The sequence below is a fragment of the Phoca vitulina genome, unplaced genomic scaffold (genome assembly GCF_004348235.1).
Source record: "Phoca vitulina isolate PV1807 unplaced genomic scaffold, GSC_HSeal_1.0 scaffold1, whole genome shotgun sequence".
Classification (NCBI taxonomy): Eukaryota; Metazoa; Chordata; class Mammalia; order Carnivora; family Phocidae; genus Phoca; species Phoca vitulina.
Genome location: NW_022589704.1, coordinates 8,648,672 through 8,661,561, shown reverse-complemented (window position 1 = coordinate 8,661,561; position 12,890 = coordinate 8,648,672). Strand labels below are relative to the sequence as shown.

At 46.0% G+C, this 12,890-nt stretch overlaps 1 protein-coding gene across 5 annotated transcripts in view; it reads left to right on the top strand.

Annotated features, from left to right (window-relative positions):
• ARMC9 (armadillo repeat containing 9) overlaps nucleotides 1–12,890 on the top strand; it is a 149,009-nt gene that overhangs the window by 64,907 nt on the left and 71,212 nt on the right. For all 5 annotated transcript variants that reach the window (XM_032400103.1, XM_032400093.1, XM_032400075.1 and 2 more), the window contains exons 17-18: nucleotides 2,428–2,502; nucleotides 6,592–6,682. In XM_032400103.1, coding sequence (XP_032255994.1) covers nucleotides 2,428–2,502; nucleotides 6,592–6,682 — 166 coding nt within the window. The remainder of the gene's footprint in view (nucleotides 1–2,427; nucleotides 2,503–6,591; nucleotides 6,683–12,890) is intronic.

Here is a 12,890-nt window from a genome sequence, read left to right as displayed (position 1 = left end):
CCTCAGTGACATCGCCATACTGGCCCCCAGGGGCCCCCAGGGTGCAGACACACGCGTCGCTGCTGGCTCGCCCTGGGTGTCCGTCTCAGGTCGGAGTCCCGCCACATTGTCCTGCAGAGTGGCTCTACCAGCCTCTGCTCTCCCCCGTGTCCTCCCCAGCACGGTGGGGTTTTCTGTCGTCCAGCCTGTGGGCCATAAGCCCTTTTAAAATGAAGTAGAGGTCTTGATAAACTAATTAACAGAAACTTCGACACGGTATGAGTGTCCTCTCACTGGCTTTCTGCAGATGCCTGTGCAGAAACTGTGGCATCACTTGGCACCTGAAGCCAAAGCCTCAACGGAAACCTGACCTCTTTAGCCAGATCAGGTGCACGGGTGTCTTAGCAGGACAGGACTGAGTACCACTGGGTCAGAGTGAGGCACTTAGCTGCAGACAGCTCTCCTTCTCTTCATTTGTCTCGCATCTTCCATCCCCCTGGCCCCCCCAGCTGAGTGACCCGGGCTGCTTCAGCAAGTGAAGGGTTGGTGGTGGTTACAGTGTATGCCATGCTTTTTATATTTTAAAATCAAGAGCTCTTGACTGCTTCTAGACTCTGTTCTCCATTTTATTCAACGAAGGCAATTGAAGCCTACGGGAAATACATTCAGTCTCTAATAGTAAATGTTGGTTTCAAGTGTTGGAACCAGTATGTTACCTCTGAGGACAGAATAGACCGGAGGATTGTTACAAATATATTTGCTTTGAAGATGAGCTGGAAAATCTACCTGTACACATGTTAGAGCCTAGAAATGTGTTCGCTACACAAATCAATGCTACGTACATGCGTCCTGTGTGAGATAGTCGTGATCTTGAAAATGAAACCCGAGAGCCATAAAGAAAAAGATGCACAGATTTGACTCTGTGAACATTAAAATTTTTTATATGGAAATAGAGGCCACAATAAGAGTCAATGGACAAATGATACCTGAGGAAAAGTTTGCATCACATAGGACCGAAGTTTAATATCCCTTATATATGAAGAGCTCCTATAAATTGATAATTAAAAGACATAAGAAAAGGATAAAGTACACACATGGGCAGTTTACAGAAGAGTAAATCTTGATGACCTATAGATAAAGACAAGATGTTTAGTTTTGCCGATAGTCAGGAAAATGAAACTAAACACAACCATAAGATGCCTTTTTTCTCTCTACCCATTAGACTGGCAAAAACTAAGGGATAATAGGGCGCCTGGGTGGCTCAGTTGGTTGAGCGACTGCCTTCGGCTCAGGTCATGATCCTGGAGTCCCAGGATCGAGTCCCACATCGGGCTCTCTGCTCAGCAGGGAGTCTGCTTTCCCTCTGACCCTCCCCCCTCTCATGTGCTCTCTCTCTCTCTCATTCCCTCTCTCAAAAAAATAAATAAAACCTTTAAAACAAAAAAAAAAACAAACAAAAAAAAACTAAGGGATAATAAAGTCCAGTGCTGGAAAAGAATGGTGGGAATGGGCCCTCCTCCATTGCTGTGGAGGATGTAGCACAAAATCTACTCAAAAGGGAGCTCTCATTTATCAAGCACCTGCCATGTACCATGTCCTGTGCAGCTTGAGGTTGGGGTTACCTGTGTGAGTAAAACATGGGTCCAGTCCTTGAAGAGCTCACAGTGGGGGAGACAGAAGTATAAATATAAAAATAGACTGAATCCAGTAGAGCAGTGGAGGGATATAGAGGAAGCAGAGCAGAGTGTGTGGTGTGGTGGGGGGCCCTGTAAGTAGGGTGAGACCGATCTGTACAGTGTAAACCCCATGGTGGCAGGAAGGGAGGGGCAGGGGGACATGATAATGAGGCCAAACCTTGAAGGGGCCTGTGTGCTGTACTAAGAAGTTAGAACTTTCCAGGTAGGCTCTAGGGAAGGTTTCCGAGGTAGGAAGCGGGATGATTTGGCCCATGTTGTAGAATTTTGGCAATGATGTGATTGTTGGACTATAGTGTGAACATCAAAGACAGAGAGAGACTCTTTTGGAGATTGAGTGTCACCTAGGTCACGGACGATGTCTGAGCAAGGACAGTGGCAGTGTGTGTGGGAAAGAAGGGTTCCTATCAAAGGAGCCTGGAGACTGAACTCTGGAGAGAAGCGAGAACAATCGATGATGACTCCAGCGGTTCTAGAAGCCTGCCTGATCAGCATGACGTTAGTTAAGCAGTGAAACACAGCAGGAGGGAGCTTTGGGAGCCAATAATGAACTTGGCTTTGAACTCTTAGTTGTCACTGTCACTGGGACATGCAAATGGAGAGATTGGTCATTTGGAAACAGGCATCCTGGAGCTCAGGAAGATGGTAACGCTCACTCTCCTCATTAGCCAGATTATTCTTGAGTGGGGTGTTTGATCACGGAGTTGTACAGTGTTTGAGAACTTGCAAATGACCGTTTTTTCTCCCCTTAAAGATACAGCCGTATGTGAATGGAGCTCTGTACAGCATCCTTTCTATTCCGTCCATTCGTGAGGAAGCAAGAGCAATGGTAAGAAAATGGGCTGGAGCAGTTCGTAAGCTTCAGTCAGTGGCGCGGTTCAGAAGCTGTCAGAGCAGGGAGCTCCTAGACCGTGCTGGGCTCCGTGGCTTCCACACAGTTTGCGAACTCCCTGAATTACATGCCAGATACACATGTGCAGTTTTCTGGGGAGAGAGTCTGTAGCTTTTATCAGATTCTCAAGGGATCCCTAACTCCTAAATCTTAAGAACTACTAGGGGCTTCTGGGTGGCTCAGTCGGTTAAGCAACTGCCTTCAGCTCATGTCATGATCCTGGAGTCCCAGGATTGAGTCCTGCATCTGGCTCCCTGCTCTGACCCTTCCTCCTCTCGTGCTCTCTTTCTCTCAAAAAAAAAAAAAATTTTTTTTTTTTTTTTTTTTTAAAAAGGAAGAAGAACTACAGTGTTAGAGGGGCACCAGGATGGCTCAGTCGGTTGAGCGTCTGACTCTTGATCAGCTCGGGTCCTGATCTCAGGGTCATGAGCCCACGTTGGGCTCCCTGCGCTAGGTGTGGAGCCTGCTTAAGATTCTCTCTGTCCCTCTGCCCCTGCCTTGCTCATGCTCAATTTCTCTCTCTCTCTCTCTCTCTCTAACAAAAACTACAGTGTTAGAAAGTTCCCAGCAGGCTTATTTTTGGAAAGTTACATTTTTATAGACATTTTTAATGGTTCATTTTAATTTGGGGCTTTGGGTAAGCCTATGCATTTCATAGTAGGAGAAGCTTAGCAGGAAAATGGTAAAATGGAGAAAGTCCCCACTGAAATGCACCCCCAGGATTCCTGGAGGGCCTGGGGCAGCAGTGAGAACTGGCACAGGCCATGGGGCGCCTGGGTGGCTCAGCCGTTAAGCATCTGCCTTCGGCTCAGGTCATGATCCCGGGGTCCTGGGATCGAGCACCGCATCAGGCTCCGTCCTCCACGGGAAGCCTGCTTCTCCCTCTCCCACTCCCCCTGCTTGTGTTCCCTCTCTCACTGTGTCTCTCTCTATCAAATAAATAAAAAATCTTAAAAAAAAAAAAAAAAAGAACTAGTGCAGGCCAGACACTCTTATCCTATGGGCGCTCTGACAGCAACCAGTGGGGCCAGAAGTCCAGCTAACAATGATGAAACTGTCAGGTAGCTACTTTGGTTGGTAAATAGTGAATTCAATATTTAGTGTGTTTACATTAGTGTTTATATTGAAAGTATAAAACAAGCTTCAGGCGATTAGCATCTTTTGAGGTGACAAGTGTTTCTAGATCTAATCAGCAAAAGCACTGGAGTTTTGCCCTTTTCCCTGTAATGTGAAACCAGGTTAACAGTGGGCATATTAAATGCTATGATGAAGAGATTAAATATATTTCCACAGTCAAAACACAGGCCAAATTCAGTTTGAGACCAACGAAACATGTTCTTCCACTTGATTTTGCTTCCTTAAAAGAATTGCTAAATCTCCTAATTAGTCATCTAAAATTACATCAACAGTTATGCCAGAGATAAAAACTTAACTAAGAACCATTCTGTGTGGTCACAGTATAATAATGGAACTTAATTGCCTATTGCTTTAAAAAAAATAAAATCTGCTATCTCAATACAGAACAGGGAAAATAAACTTGATTAAATTCTGCATTATGGTCATTCCAGTGACAGGAACTGTCAACCAAGGCCGAAACAAGGAAGCAGACATGTAGGCTGAAGAAAAAGAAAGAACAGAGGTGATATGGATCAAGTAGCATGAAAAGCAGCATGGAGGAAGGACATCCAGGGTGAGGGGTGGAGAAGACAGGAGGGAACGGCGGTAAAGGGACAGGGACCAGGTGGGGAGGAGAGACTCGAAATTGTAGGATGTGAGGGTGTGACTCTTAGAGATCATCCAGGCCACAGAGAAAAAATGTGGAGGAAAGGGACAGTGCCTCAGACCTGGGGGACGATACCCAGAGGTCTCACACTTATGTAACTGGAGTCCCAGGAGAGGAGAATATGACATTATAAGAACTCTGTTTTTGCAACTATTTGTGTGCTGGTGGAAAATGACAAAGAATACCTAAAAATTATATCAGTACCAAATGCTATTATGGCAGTCTCAAAATAATACCCACCAAAGTGGAGAAAATGGTAAAAGAGTGCACTGGGCCCCATTTGAACTTGGAAGAGACTGCCAAGGTCTGGGGCAGGAGAGCAGTTCAGATCAATAGGGATGCCCTCATGCCTACTCCAAAGCCTCTTGCGTCCAGGGCTGAAGCAGTTGTCAGCCACGAAGCTCTTCCGTGGGATTTAAACCCCAGCCAAACATTCTGCCCTGAGCTGGAGCAGACTGCTGCCCTCTCGGCACCCTCTTCCTTGATCCAAGGACTATCCAGAGTTGTTCTTCCCTTCCAGACCACTCCTTCACGTTCTCCTCTGTGTGCTTACCCATCTCTGCCTACCAGTTAAATGGTACTGTTCTCAAAGATGCTGTCCTAAGCCTCTCACTCTTCTGTCACCTGCAACCTTGTTTATTCCCTTGACCTCAGCTACCAGATCTCTCTTCTGAGCCACAAAACCCTTCCAAACAGCAAGCACGATCTTAACCATTTACTGAGCATCTATTGTGTGCCAGCGGTCGGACTAGATGCTGTTTCTTTACGTATGATTTATGAACAGTGAAATGCATAGGCCTTATGTATGTAGTTCCGCGCATTTGACAAACATACATCTATATAACCAATACCCAATTTACATTCTTCATCTTCTAAAAATTTCATGTTAACTAGAGTTGCCATCTTTATTTTATAGTTGAGGACACAGGCTGAGAGGAACTAAGCAATTTGACCAAGGTCACACAGTTAACTCATGAGGGAGCTCAGATACAATCCAGTCTTAACCTTCTAGAAGGTAATGCTCTGCTCTAGATGATGGGAATTCACCGTGTTCAAAACTGCACACCTGGCACTTCTTTGATTCAGTTAGAGCTATTGACTCCAAACAGGCCTACCTTTAAAGAGGGAAATATTGGCTCATTTCACTGAGAAGTCCAGGCATAAACTTCAGGCAGAGCTTGATCAGAGTTCACTGTTAGTAGATCCATTTCTCTCTGCTTCCTCTGTTTTGGGTTCATGATGAGAAACACTTTCCCCTTGTGGCAAGAAGCCTCACCAGCTCCAGCCACAAATCCTCATTCACATCCCTCAAGGAAAGAGGAGGGAGGGGAGACAGACACCTGTGCTCGAGTCAGTGTCTTAACCTCTACGTTTCCCTACAATTCTGTTAGTCAATATTGAAAATTCTGATGTCAGCGTTTTATGATAAAGTAAATAATGTACGGTGTGGTGACTTTGTAATTATTTTGATAGAAAAAGAATGATAGCTGTTTAAAAAGAGGTGCTGCTTGTTCATTTACTTCTCTACATATACGGTTTTACTCTTCATTTTGTGCCTAAAATCCAGAAGGAAGAGTATAAAGAAATCACAAGAAAGAAACCACCTCCCAAAACAACATACTGCCCAAACTAAAGGGAATACTTACTTACCCAGTAAAATTTGACAGTTTTTTTTTTCACTTATTATCAGAGTATAGTTGACATACAGTGTTATGTTAGTTTCAGGTGTACAATATAGTAATTCAGCAATTCTCTATGTTACCCAGGGCTCATCAAGAGAAGTGCAGTCACCATCTGTCACCATACAACATTATTACAGCATTATTGACTATATTCCTAATGCTGTACTTTTTTTTTTTTTTTTTAATCTCCATGACTCCTTACTTATTCTCTAACTGGAAGTTTGTACCTCCTAATCCCCTTCACCTACTTCACCCCTCCCTCCACCCACCTCCTTCTGGCAACCCCCAGTTCTCTGTACAATAGGTTTTCTTGTTGGCTAAATGTTTTATAGTTTGGTCGAATAGTCAACCAAGAGGAAAATAATTCCACTGTGAATTGTAAAAAGAACAAAAAGAATGTTTAGTACTAGCAGAGGAATTTTTATTGTGTATATCCCTCCCCTCCAAATAAAGGGTTTTTTTTTTGATTAGGTGAAACTATTCCATTGAAAACTAGTTTCACCCCATTAAAAAAAAAAAAAACCCTGAAATATTAACTCTTACTCTCTCCAATGCCCCTAGGGAATGGAGGACATCCTTCGCTGCTTCATCAAAGAAGGCAATGCTGAAATGGTCCGCCAGATCGAATTCATCATCAAGCAGCTTAATTCAGGTCCGTTCAATGCAAGAATCTGTGATCTTTTGCATCTTTCACATGGGCTAGAAAAATGTGTGAGCTTTCTTAGAAGGCTTGTCGTGTCTTGGAATTCATTCAAGAGGCTTTAAGGGAGGTTGGGGAGACCCAAGCGAACCCACCAACAAAAGTTTGACAAGGTAGTCAAAGCCAATCTGTCCCAAGACCAGCTATCTCTCATCACACTTCAGGCTTATAGTCAACAAAATAATTCAAAAGCAATCACAAACACCCTGCTCTAACCGTACATTCTCTTTATGCGGGCTTCCACCTCCTAATTCTTCCCCCACCTCATAAGGCTTCCCTGGGGTCCCAATAAGGAAAACAAATGCCAGTCTCCCCAGCACTGCTACAGAAAACATCATTCTCCCGCATGCATTCATTCTTTCAAGAAAAATTTATATTGCCTACTGGCTCCATGGGAGGATATGATCCTCTTTCTCTCTGGCTTTCTCCATTACCGTGACAATCTACATCCCATAATAAGCAGGAAAGGAAGGTGCAGGAAGCCTTGGATGGAACCAGGATGGAGAGGAAACTCTAGCTCTTTCTGTGGACCCCTGACACCTTGCTCCTGACTCATACACCTGTCAGAGGCACCTGGCCCTGCCTGCCTCCGGGGCCTAGTTGGTCAGGTATGTCTTTCTACATGCCCTTCCCATCACAGAAAGTCCATGTGCACAGATCCTGCCCCGCACATGAGCGAAGGTAAAAAATGAATCTCCTGATCGCTACTTCCAAGTCAGCAGCTTGAGCAAGGTAGCTGCCAGAAGCCATTCACTGGAAGAAGCCCAGAGGTGGCTCTTTAGCTCACGGTTCACAGCCTGGGCTGCACGTGGCAGTCATCTGAGGAGATTTTTAAGTCCCCAGGGCAGCATCCCATGCTGGTGAAATCAGAATCTCCGGGGGAACCCCAGGTGTGAATAGTGTTTAAAGCTCCGGGGTGATCCCCATGGGCAGCCAAGATGGCGTATCCCTGCCTCTGACGTGCACCCAAACGGAGAGGCAGAAAGAGGATGTTAGAGGCTCCTGATCAACAGGAAGCAGCTGGGAGAGCAGCCAGTGAGGTGTGAGACCTCAGCTGTCTTCAGGCTAGGGCCCGTTTCCATGTGAACATCCTCCCCCGTGGTTCCTACAGAGCAAAAATGATTCATCCCAAATTCAGGTGAGCAAGGAATAGAATTTGATTTTCTGCAACAGCTTCATTTTTTTTTTTTTTTAAGTTTTATTTAATTATTTGAGAGAGCTCGCATGCACACGAATAGAGGGAGGGGCAGAAGGAGAGGGAGAGAGAGAATCCTCAAGCAGACTCCCCGCTGGGCACAGAGCCTGACACGGGGCTCGATCCCAGGACCCCGAGATCACGACCTGAGCCAAAATCAAGAGTCAGACATTTAACCGACTGAGCCACCCAGGTCCCCTGCAACAGCTTCATTTCTTTCTTTTTTTTTTTTTTTAGATTTTATTTGTTTATTTGAGAGCATGCGCAAGAGAGAGCATGAGCAGAGAGGAGGGGTGGAGGGAGGGTGAGAAGCAGACTCCCCGCTGAGCCAGGACCCTGGGATCATGACCTGAGCCAAAGGCAGACGCTTTTTTTTTTTTTTAAGATTTTATTTATTTATTTGACAGGGACACAGTGAGAGAGAGAACACAAGCAGGGGCAGTGGGAGAGGGAGAAGCAGACTCCCCGCTGAGCCAGGATCCTGGGATCATGACCTGAGCCAAAGGCAGACGCTTTTTTTTTTTTTTAAGATTTTATTTATTTATTTGACAGGGACACAGCGAGAGAGGGAACACGAGCAGGGGGAGTGGGAGAGGGAGAAGCAGGCTTCCCGCCGAGCAGGGAGCCCGATGCGGGGCTCGATCCCAGGACCCTGGGATCATGACCTGAGCCGAAGGCAGACACTTAACAACTGAGCCACCCAGGCACCCCTGCAACAGCTTCATTTCTGACTTCGAGCCCCAATTCTGCTGGGCAGGCATATTTACAAAATAACGCTAAATAAAACCTTAACTTCAGTCAGGGCTGAGCTTGCTCCCTAACCTTCTTTGGGTAGGCGACAGTTTAGAAAGAGAGGGAAGGCCAGGAACATTGGTCCCTTTCTGCTCCATGCTCATCAGCCATGCTGACACCTCCGTCCCAAGCCAGGGGTCCTATGCAGCCTCAAGGTCACATCTAGCCGCAAATCTTCTTCAAGCGTGACTCTGTGTTTCAGTCTATTGAGACATAGCCACCTCCATTTCTTTGTCAGTCTTCCCTCCTTCCTGGCTGCCAAGGCACAGGGGGAGGTCCACCTTGCTCCCTGGCCAAAACCATCTCTTTCTCTTACGTAAATCTGGCCTTCAAGCCAGCGTGCTGACGAATGTGAAGAGGGAGGGTCAGTTGACATTTCTGTGAGAGATGTGCTTTGCCAAGAAGTTATCGCGGGCAGAGCTCACACTTTATGTCCAAGAAAGGCCTGAGATACACCTGCCTTTCTCGGTAAGTTCCAGTTTAAAGAAAGAATGTCAAGCACTTAAGTTATTCTGTATCCATGGGACAGTGGCAGGTCCCCAGAGACTATTACCTAGGAGTCTGCTACTTTGAACCAAAATTAGAAAGTCACTGAACATTTGGATGGAGGACCAGACATACACAAATACCTTAGGATATGTGTCATGAGCATGGAGTCAGGATGGATGAATGTACCAGCATGGTGATGAAAGCCAGAGAGGGCAGAGCTGGAGTTCCCACCCAGTCCAGGCCTCGTCCTCAAGTGGACAGTAACGGGAAAGTATGAATTAGTAGCAGTTTTCTAGTTTAAGATACATGAAATGGCATTGCCACAATCCTTATTTTTTTACTTTCTTGTTTCACTTTAGTATATATTTAAGACATGTAAATGGGTTTTCATACATTCAAGCCCGTCTCCATTCTCTAGCACCACTTATCTCAGAAAGTTTTAAGGTTTCCAAATACAAAAATTCTAGCTATTTTAGGAACCTCTCCCCACAGGCAGGGAAGAACTGCTCTGGGGAAGCTCATGGGAAAGCTGGTGACCTGGCAAGCAGAGGTGACCGCCAACAGCAACAGCAGGGAGGTTCGTCCGTCATACCAGCCCTCAGCGAGGGGGACTGCAGAGAGGACAGGAGCAGGACAGAGCCAGCCTCACCGGCTGGGCCCTCAGGAAAGCAAGGAGACCGGCAGCTCCAGCACCACACGCTGGCAGTTACCGGAGTGAGGGCAGCGGGCTGTGCCAGGGCCCAGCGAACAGAACAGCGTGGGAAACCGGGCTGATGCCCCTGTCATGCCCCAGAGGAAGAGCTGAGGTTTATAAGGTACTTTAGTTCTCAGGACTGGATTGTTCTGGGAAGAGGAGGCCTCTGAGCCAAGAGGCTCAGGGGAGTGAGTATGGCTGGACCAGCCGTGACCTCACAAAATGTCAAAGATTTCTTTTTTAAAAAGTGGCAGAGGGCATTTCCGTTATTTGAAAAAGAAATGTTTATAATTGGGGCGCCTGGGTGGCTCAGTCGTTAAGCGTCTGCCGTCGGCTCAGGTCATGATCCCGGGGTCCTGGGATCCAGCCCCGCATCGGGCTCCCTGCTCCGCGGGAAGCCTGCTTCTCCCTCTCCCACTCCCCCTGCTTGTGTTCCCTCTCTCGCTGTGTCTCTCTCTGTCAAATAAATAAAATCTTTAAAAAAAAAAAAAAAGAAATGTTTACAATTGATGAATATAGCAGCGCCTCCATTTTGAAAGCCCGTTGCTTGATGGGCATTTACTGCAGGTGGAACGGAGTCATGCTCCTCGTGCACTGGGGGGGAGTAGAAGTTAGGTCATGCGGCGTCAGCTCAGATGCAGAACGACAGAACTTCCCCGTCTGCAAAGTAGTTTTCTTGACAGTGGTGGGGCCGTGATGGGCATGGAGGCGTGCAAGCCCCTCTGAGGTGAGGACAGAAATCCGTGTCCTGCTGTCCTTGGTCCAGCCAAGTCTGTGGACTCCTTCCCTTCGAAATGAGGCTCATGTTGAGGACGATGGGTGTCCTGGGGTTTCTACATATTCCCTTCTGTGAAATGGTTTGGGGGTTAAGTTTGGGTCAGTCTGCCACCTTTCTACGTGTGCTGAGCAGTCTCTTCAAGAATTGCCTTTCAAGGGGCACCTGGGTGGCTCAGTCGTTAAGCGTCTGCCTTCAGCTCAGGTCATGATCCCAGGGTCCTGGGATCGAGCCCCACATCAGGCTCCCTGCTCGGCGGGAAGCCTGCTTCTCCCTCTCCCACTCCCCCTGCTTGTGTTCCCTTTCTCGCTGTGTCTCTCTCTGCCAAATAAATAAATAAAATCTTAAAAAAAAAAAGAATTGCCTTTCACTCTTTCTTTCCTCCTACTTCCTATTTGACTTCCTATCCTCTTCTCTCAGGCTTTCATTACTTTCATGTCTTCTGTTCAAGAAATGAGTGATCATAAGGAAGATACATAAGGAATAAAGGGATGAGTAAGCCCAGTGCTTTGTTCCCCAGGCACTCACAATTCCCAGATAGTGCGTAGCCATTCATACATTAGGAAGCACTGGTCAACCAAAAGTGGCAAGCACTATCAGAGTACTGTCTACTACAGTGCTGTCTAGTACTACCATCTACTACAGTGCTGTCTAGTACTACCATCTACTATAGTACTAATACTGCTGTCTACCACAGTGCTGTCTAGTAGTACTATCTACCACAGTACTGTCTAGTACTACCGTCTACCACAGTGCTGTCTAGTACTACTATCTACTATAGTACTAATACTGCTGTCTACCACAGTGCTGTCTAGTAGTACTATCTACCACAGTACTCTAGTACTACCGTCTACTACAGTGCTGTCTAGTACTACCATCTACCACAGTGCTGTCTAGTACTACTGTCTACCACAGTGCTGTCTAGTAGTACTATCTACTACAGTACTAATACTGCTGTCTACCGCAGTACCGTCTAGTACTACTATCTGCTACCATGCCGTCTAGTACTATACTACAGTACTGTCTAGTACTACTACTACAGTACCATCTAGTACTATACTATAGTACTGTCTAGTACTACTGTCTACTACAGTACTGTCTAGTACTACTGTCTACTACAGTACCATCTAGTACTATACTATAGTGCTGTCTAGTACTACTGTCTACTACAGTACTAATACTGCTGTCTACCGCAATACTGTCTAGTACTACTATCTACTCCTGTGCCGTCTAATACTATACTACAGTACTGTCTAGTACTACTGTCTACTACAGTACCATCTAGTACTATACTATAGTACTGTCTAGTACTACTATCTACTCCCGTGCCGTCTAGTACTATACTACAGTACTGTCTAGTACTACTGTCTACTACAGTACCATCTAGTACTATACTATAGTACTGTCTGGTACTACTATCTACCACAGTACTGTCTAGTACTACTATCTATTACCGTGCCGTCTAGTACTATACTATAGTACTATGCTAGTACAGTGCTGTCTAGAGAAAATGCTGAGTGTGTTCAGCAGAGCAAGAGAGATGACTACTCAGTGAGGGATCAGGGAAGTCTTTGTGGAGGAGAAAGTAACCGAACATCTGTGTAATACCTGCCGTGTACCTGACACTGGGCCAGGTGGTGTAGTTCTGGCGTGTTATAAAATCCCCCCAATCACCCTAGGAAGTAGGTGGTCTGATACCCATTTCACTGATGAAGAAACAGAGGCTCATTCTCTGATTCCAATGTGCTGTTATCCCCTTTATGAACTCCTTTACAATCTAGCAATGAACCACGAGAGCCTTCGGGAACCCTACTGCCATGGCCACTACTCCAGCCTCTGTGGAAAAATCATGGGATTTAGAAATAGACTCGAGTCGAATCTCAACTCTGTCACTTGTGGGAATGTGACCATAAACAAGTCCCTTATCCTCTCTATGCCTGTGTTTGCTCTTTGCTATAGAATGGGAATGAGAGTCAACAAAATCTTTGTAAGGAGTAAACAACACGTGCGACAGTGCCCAGCACGGTGCCTAGTGATACTTGTTCACTTCCTTTCCTCTAAATTCCTCTCAAATTATATGCTGGCTTTCAACTTTTCTCCTGCCACTACCAGTGCGTTCTGGTACAAACGGGGAGAGAGATTTAAGTTGCGTAGGATGATCTGAGTCTGTGGCTGCGTGGGCACCAGAAACCCGATTGTTCTGGTGCCACCTCGT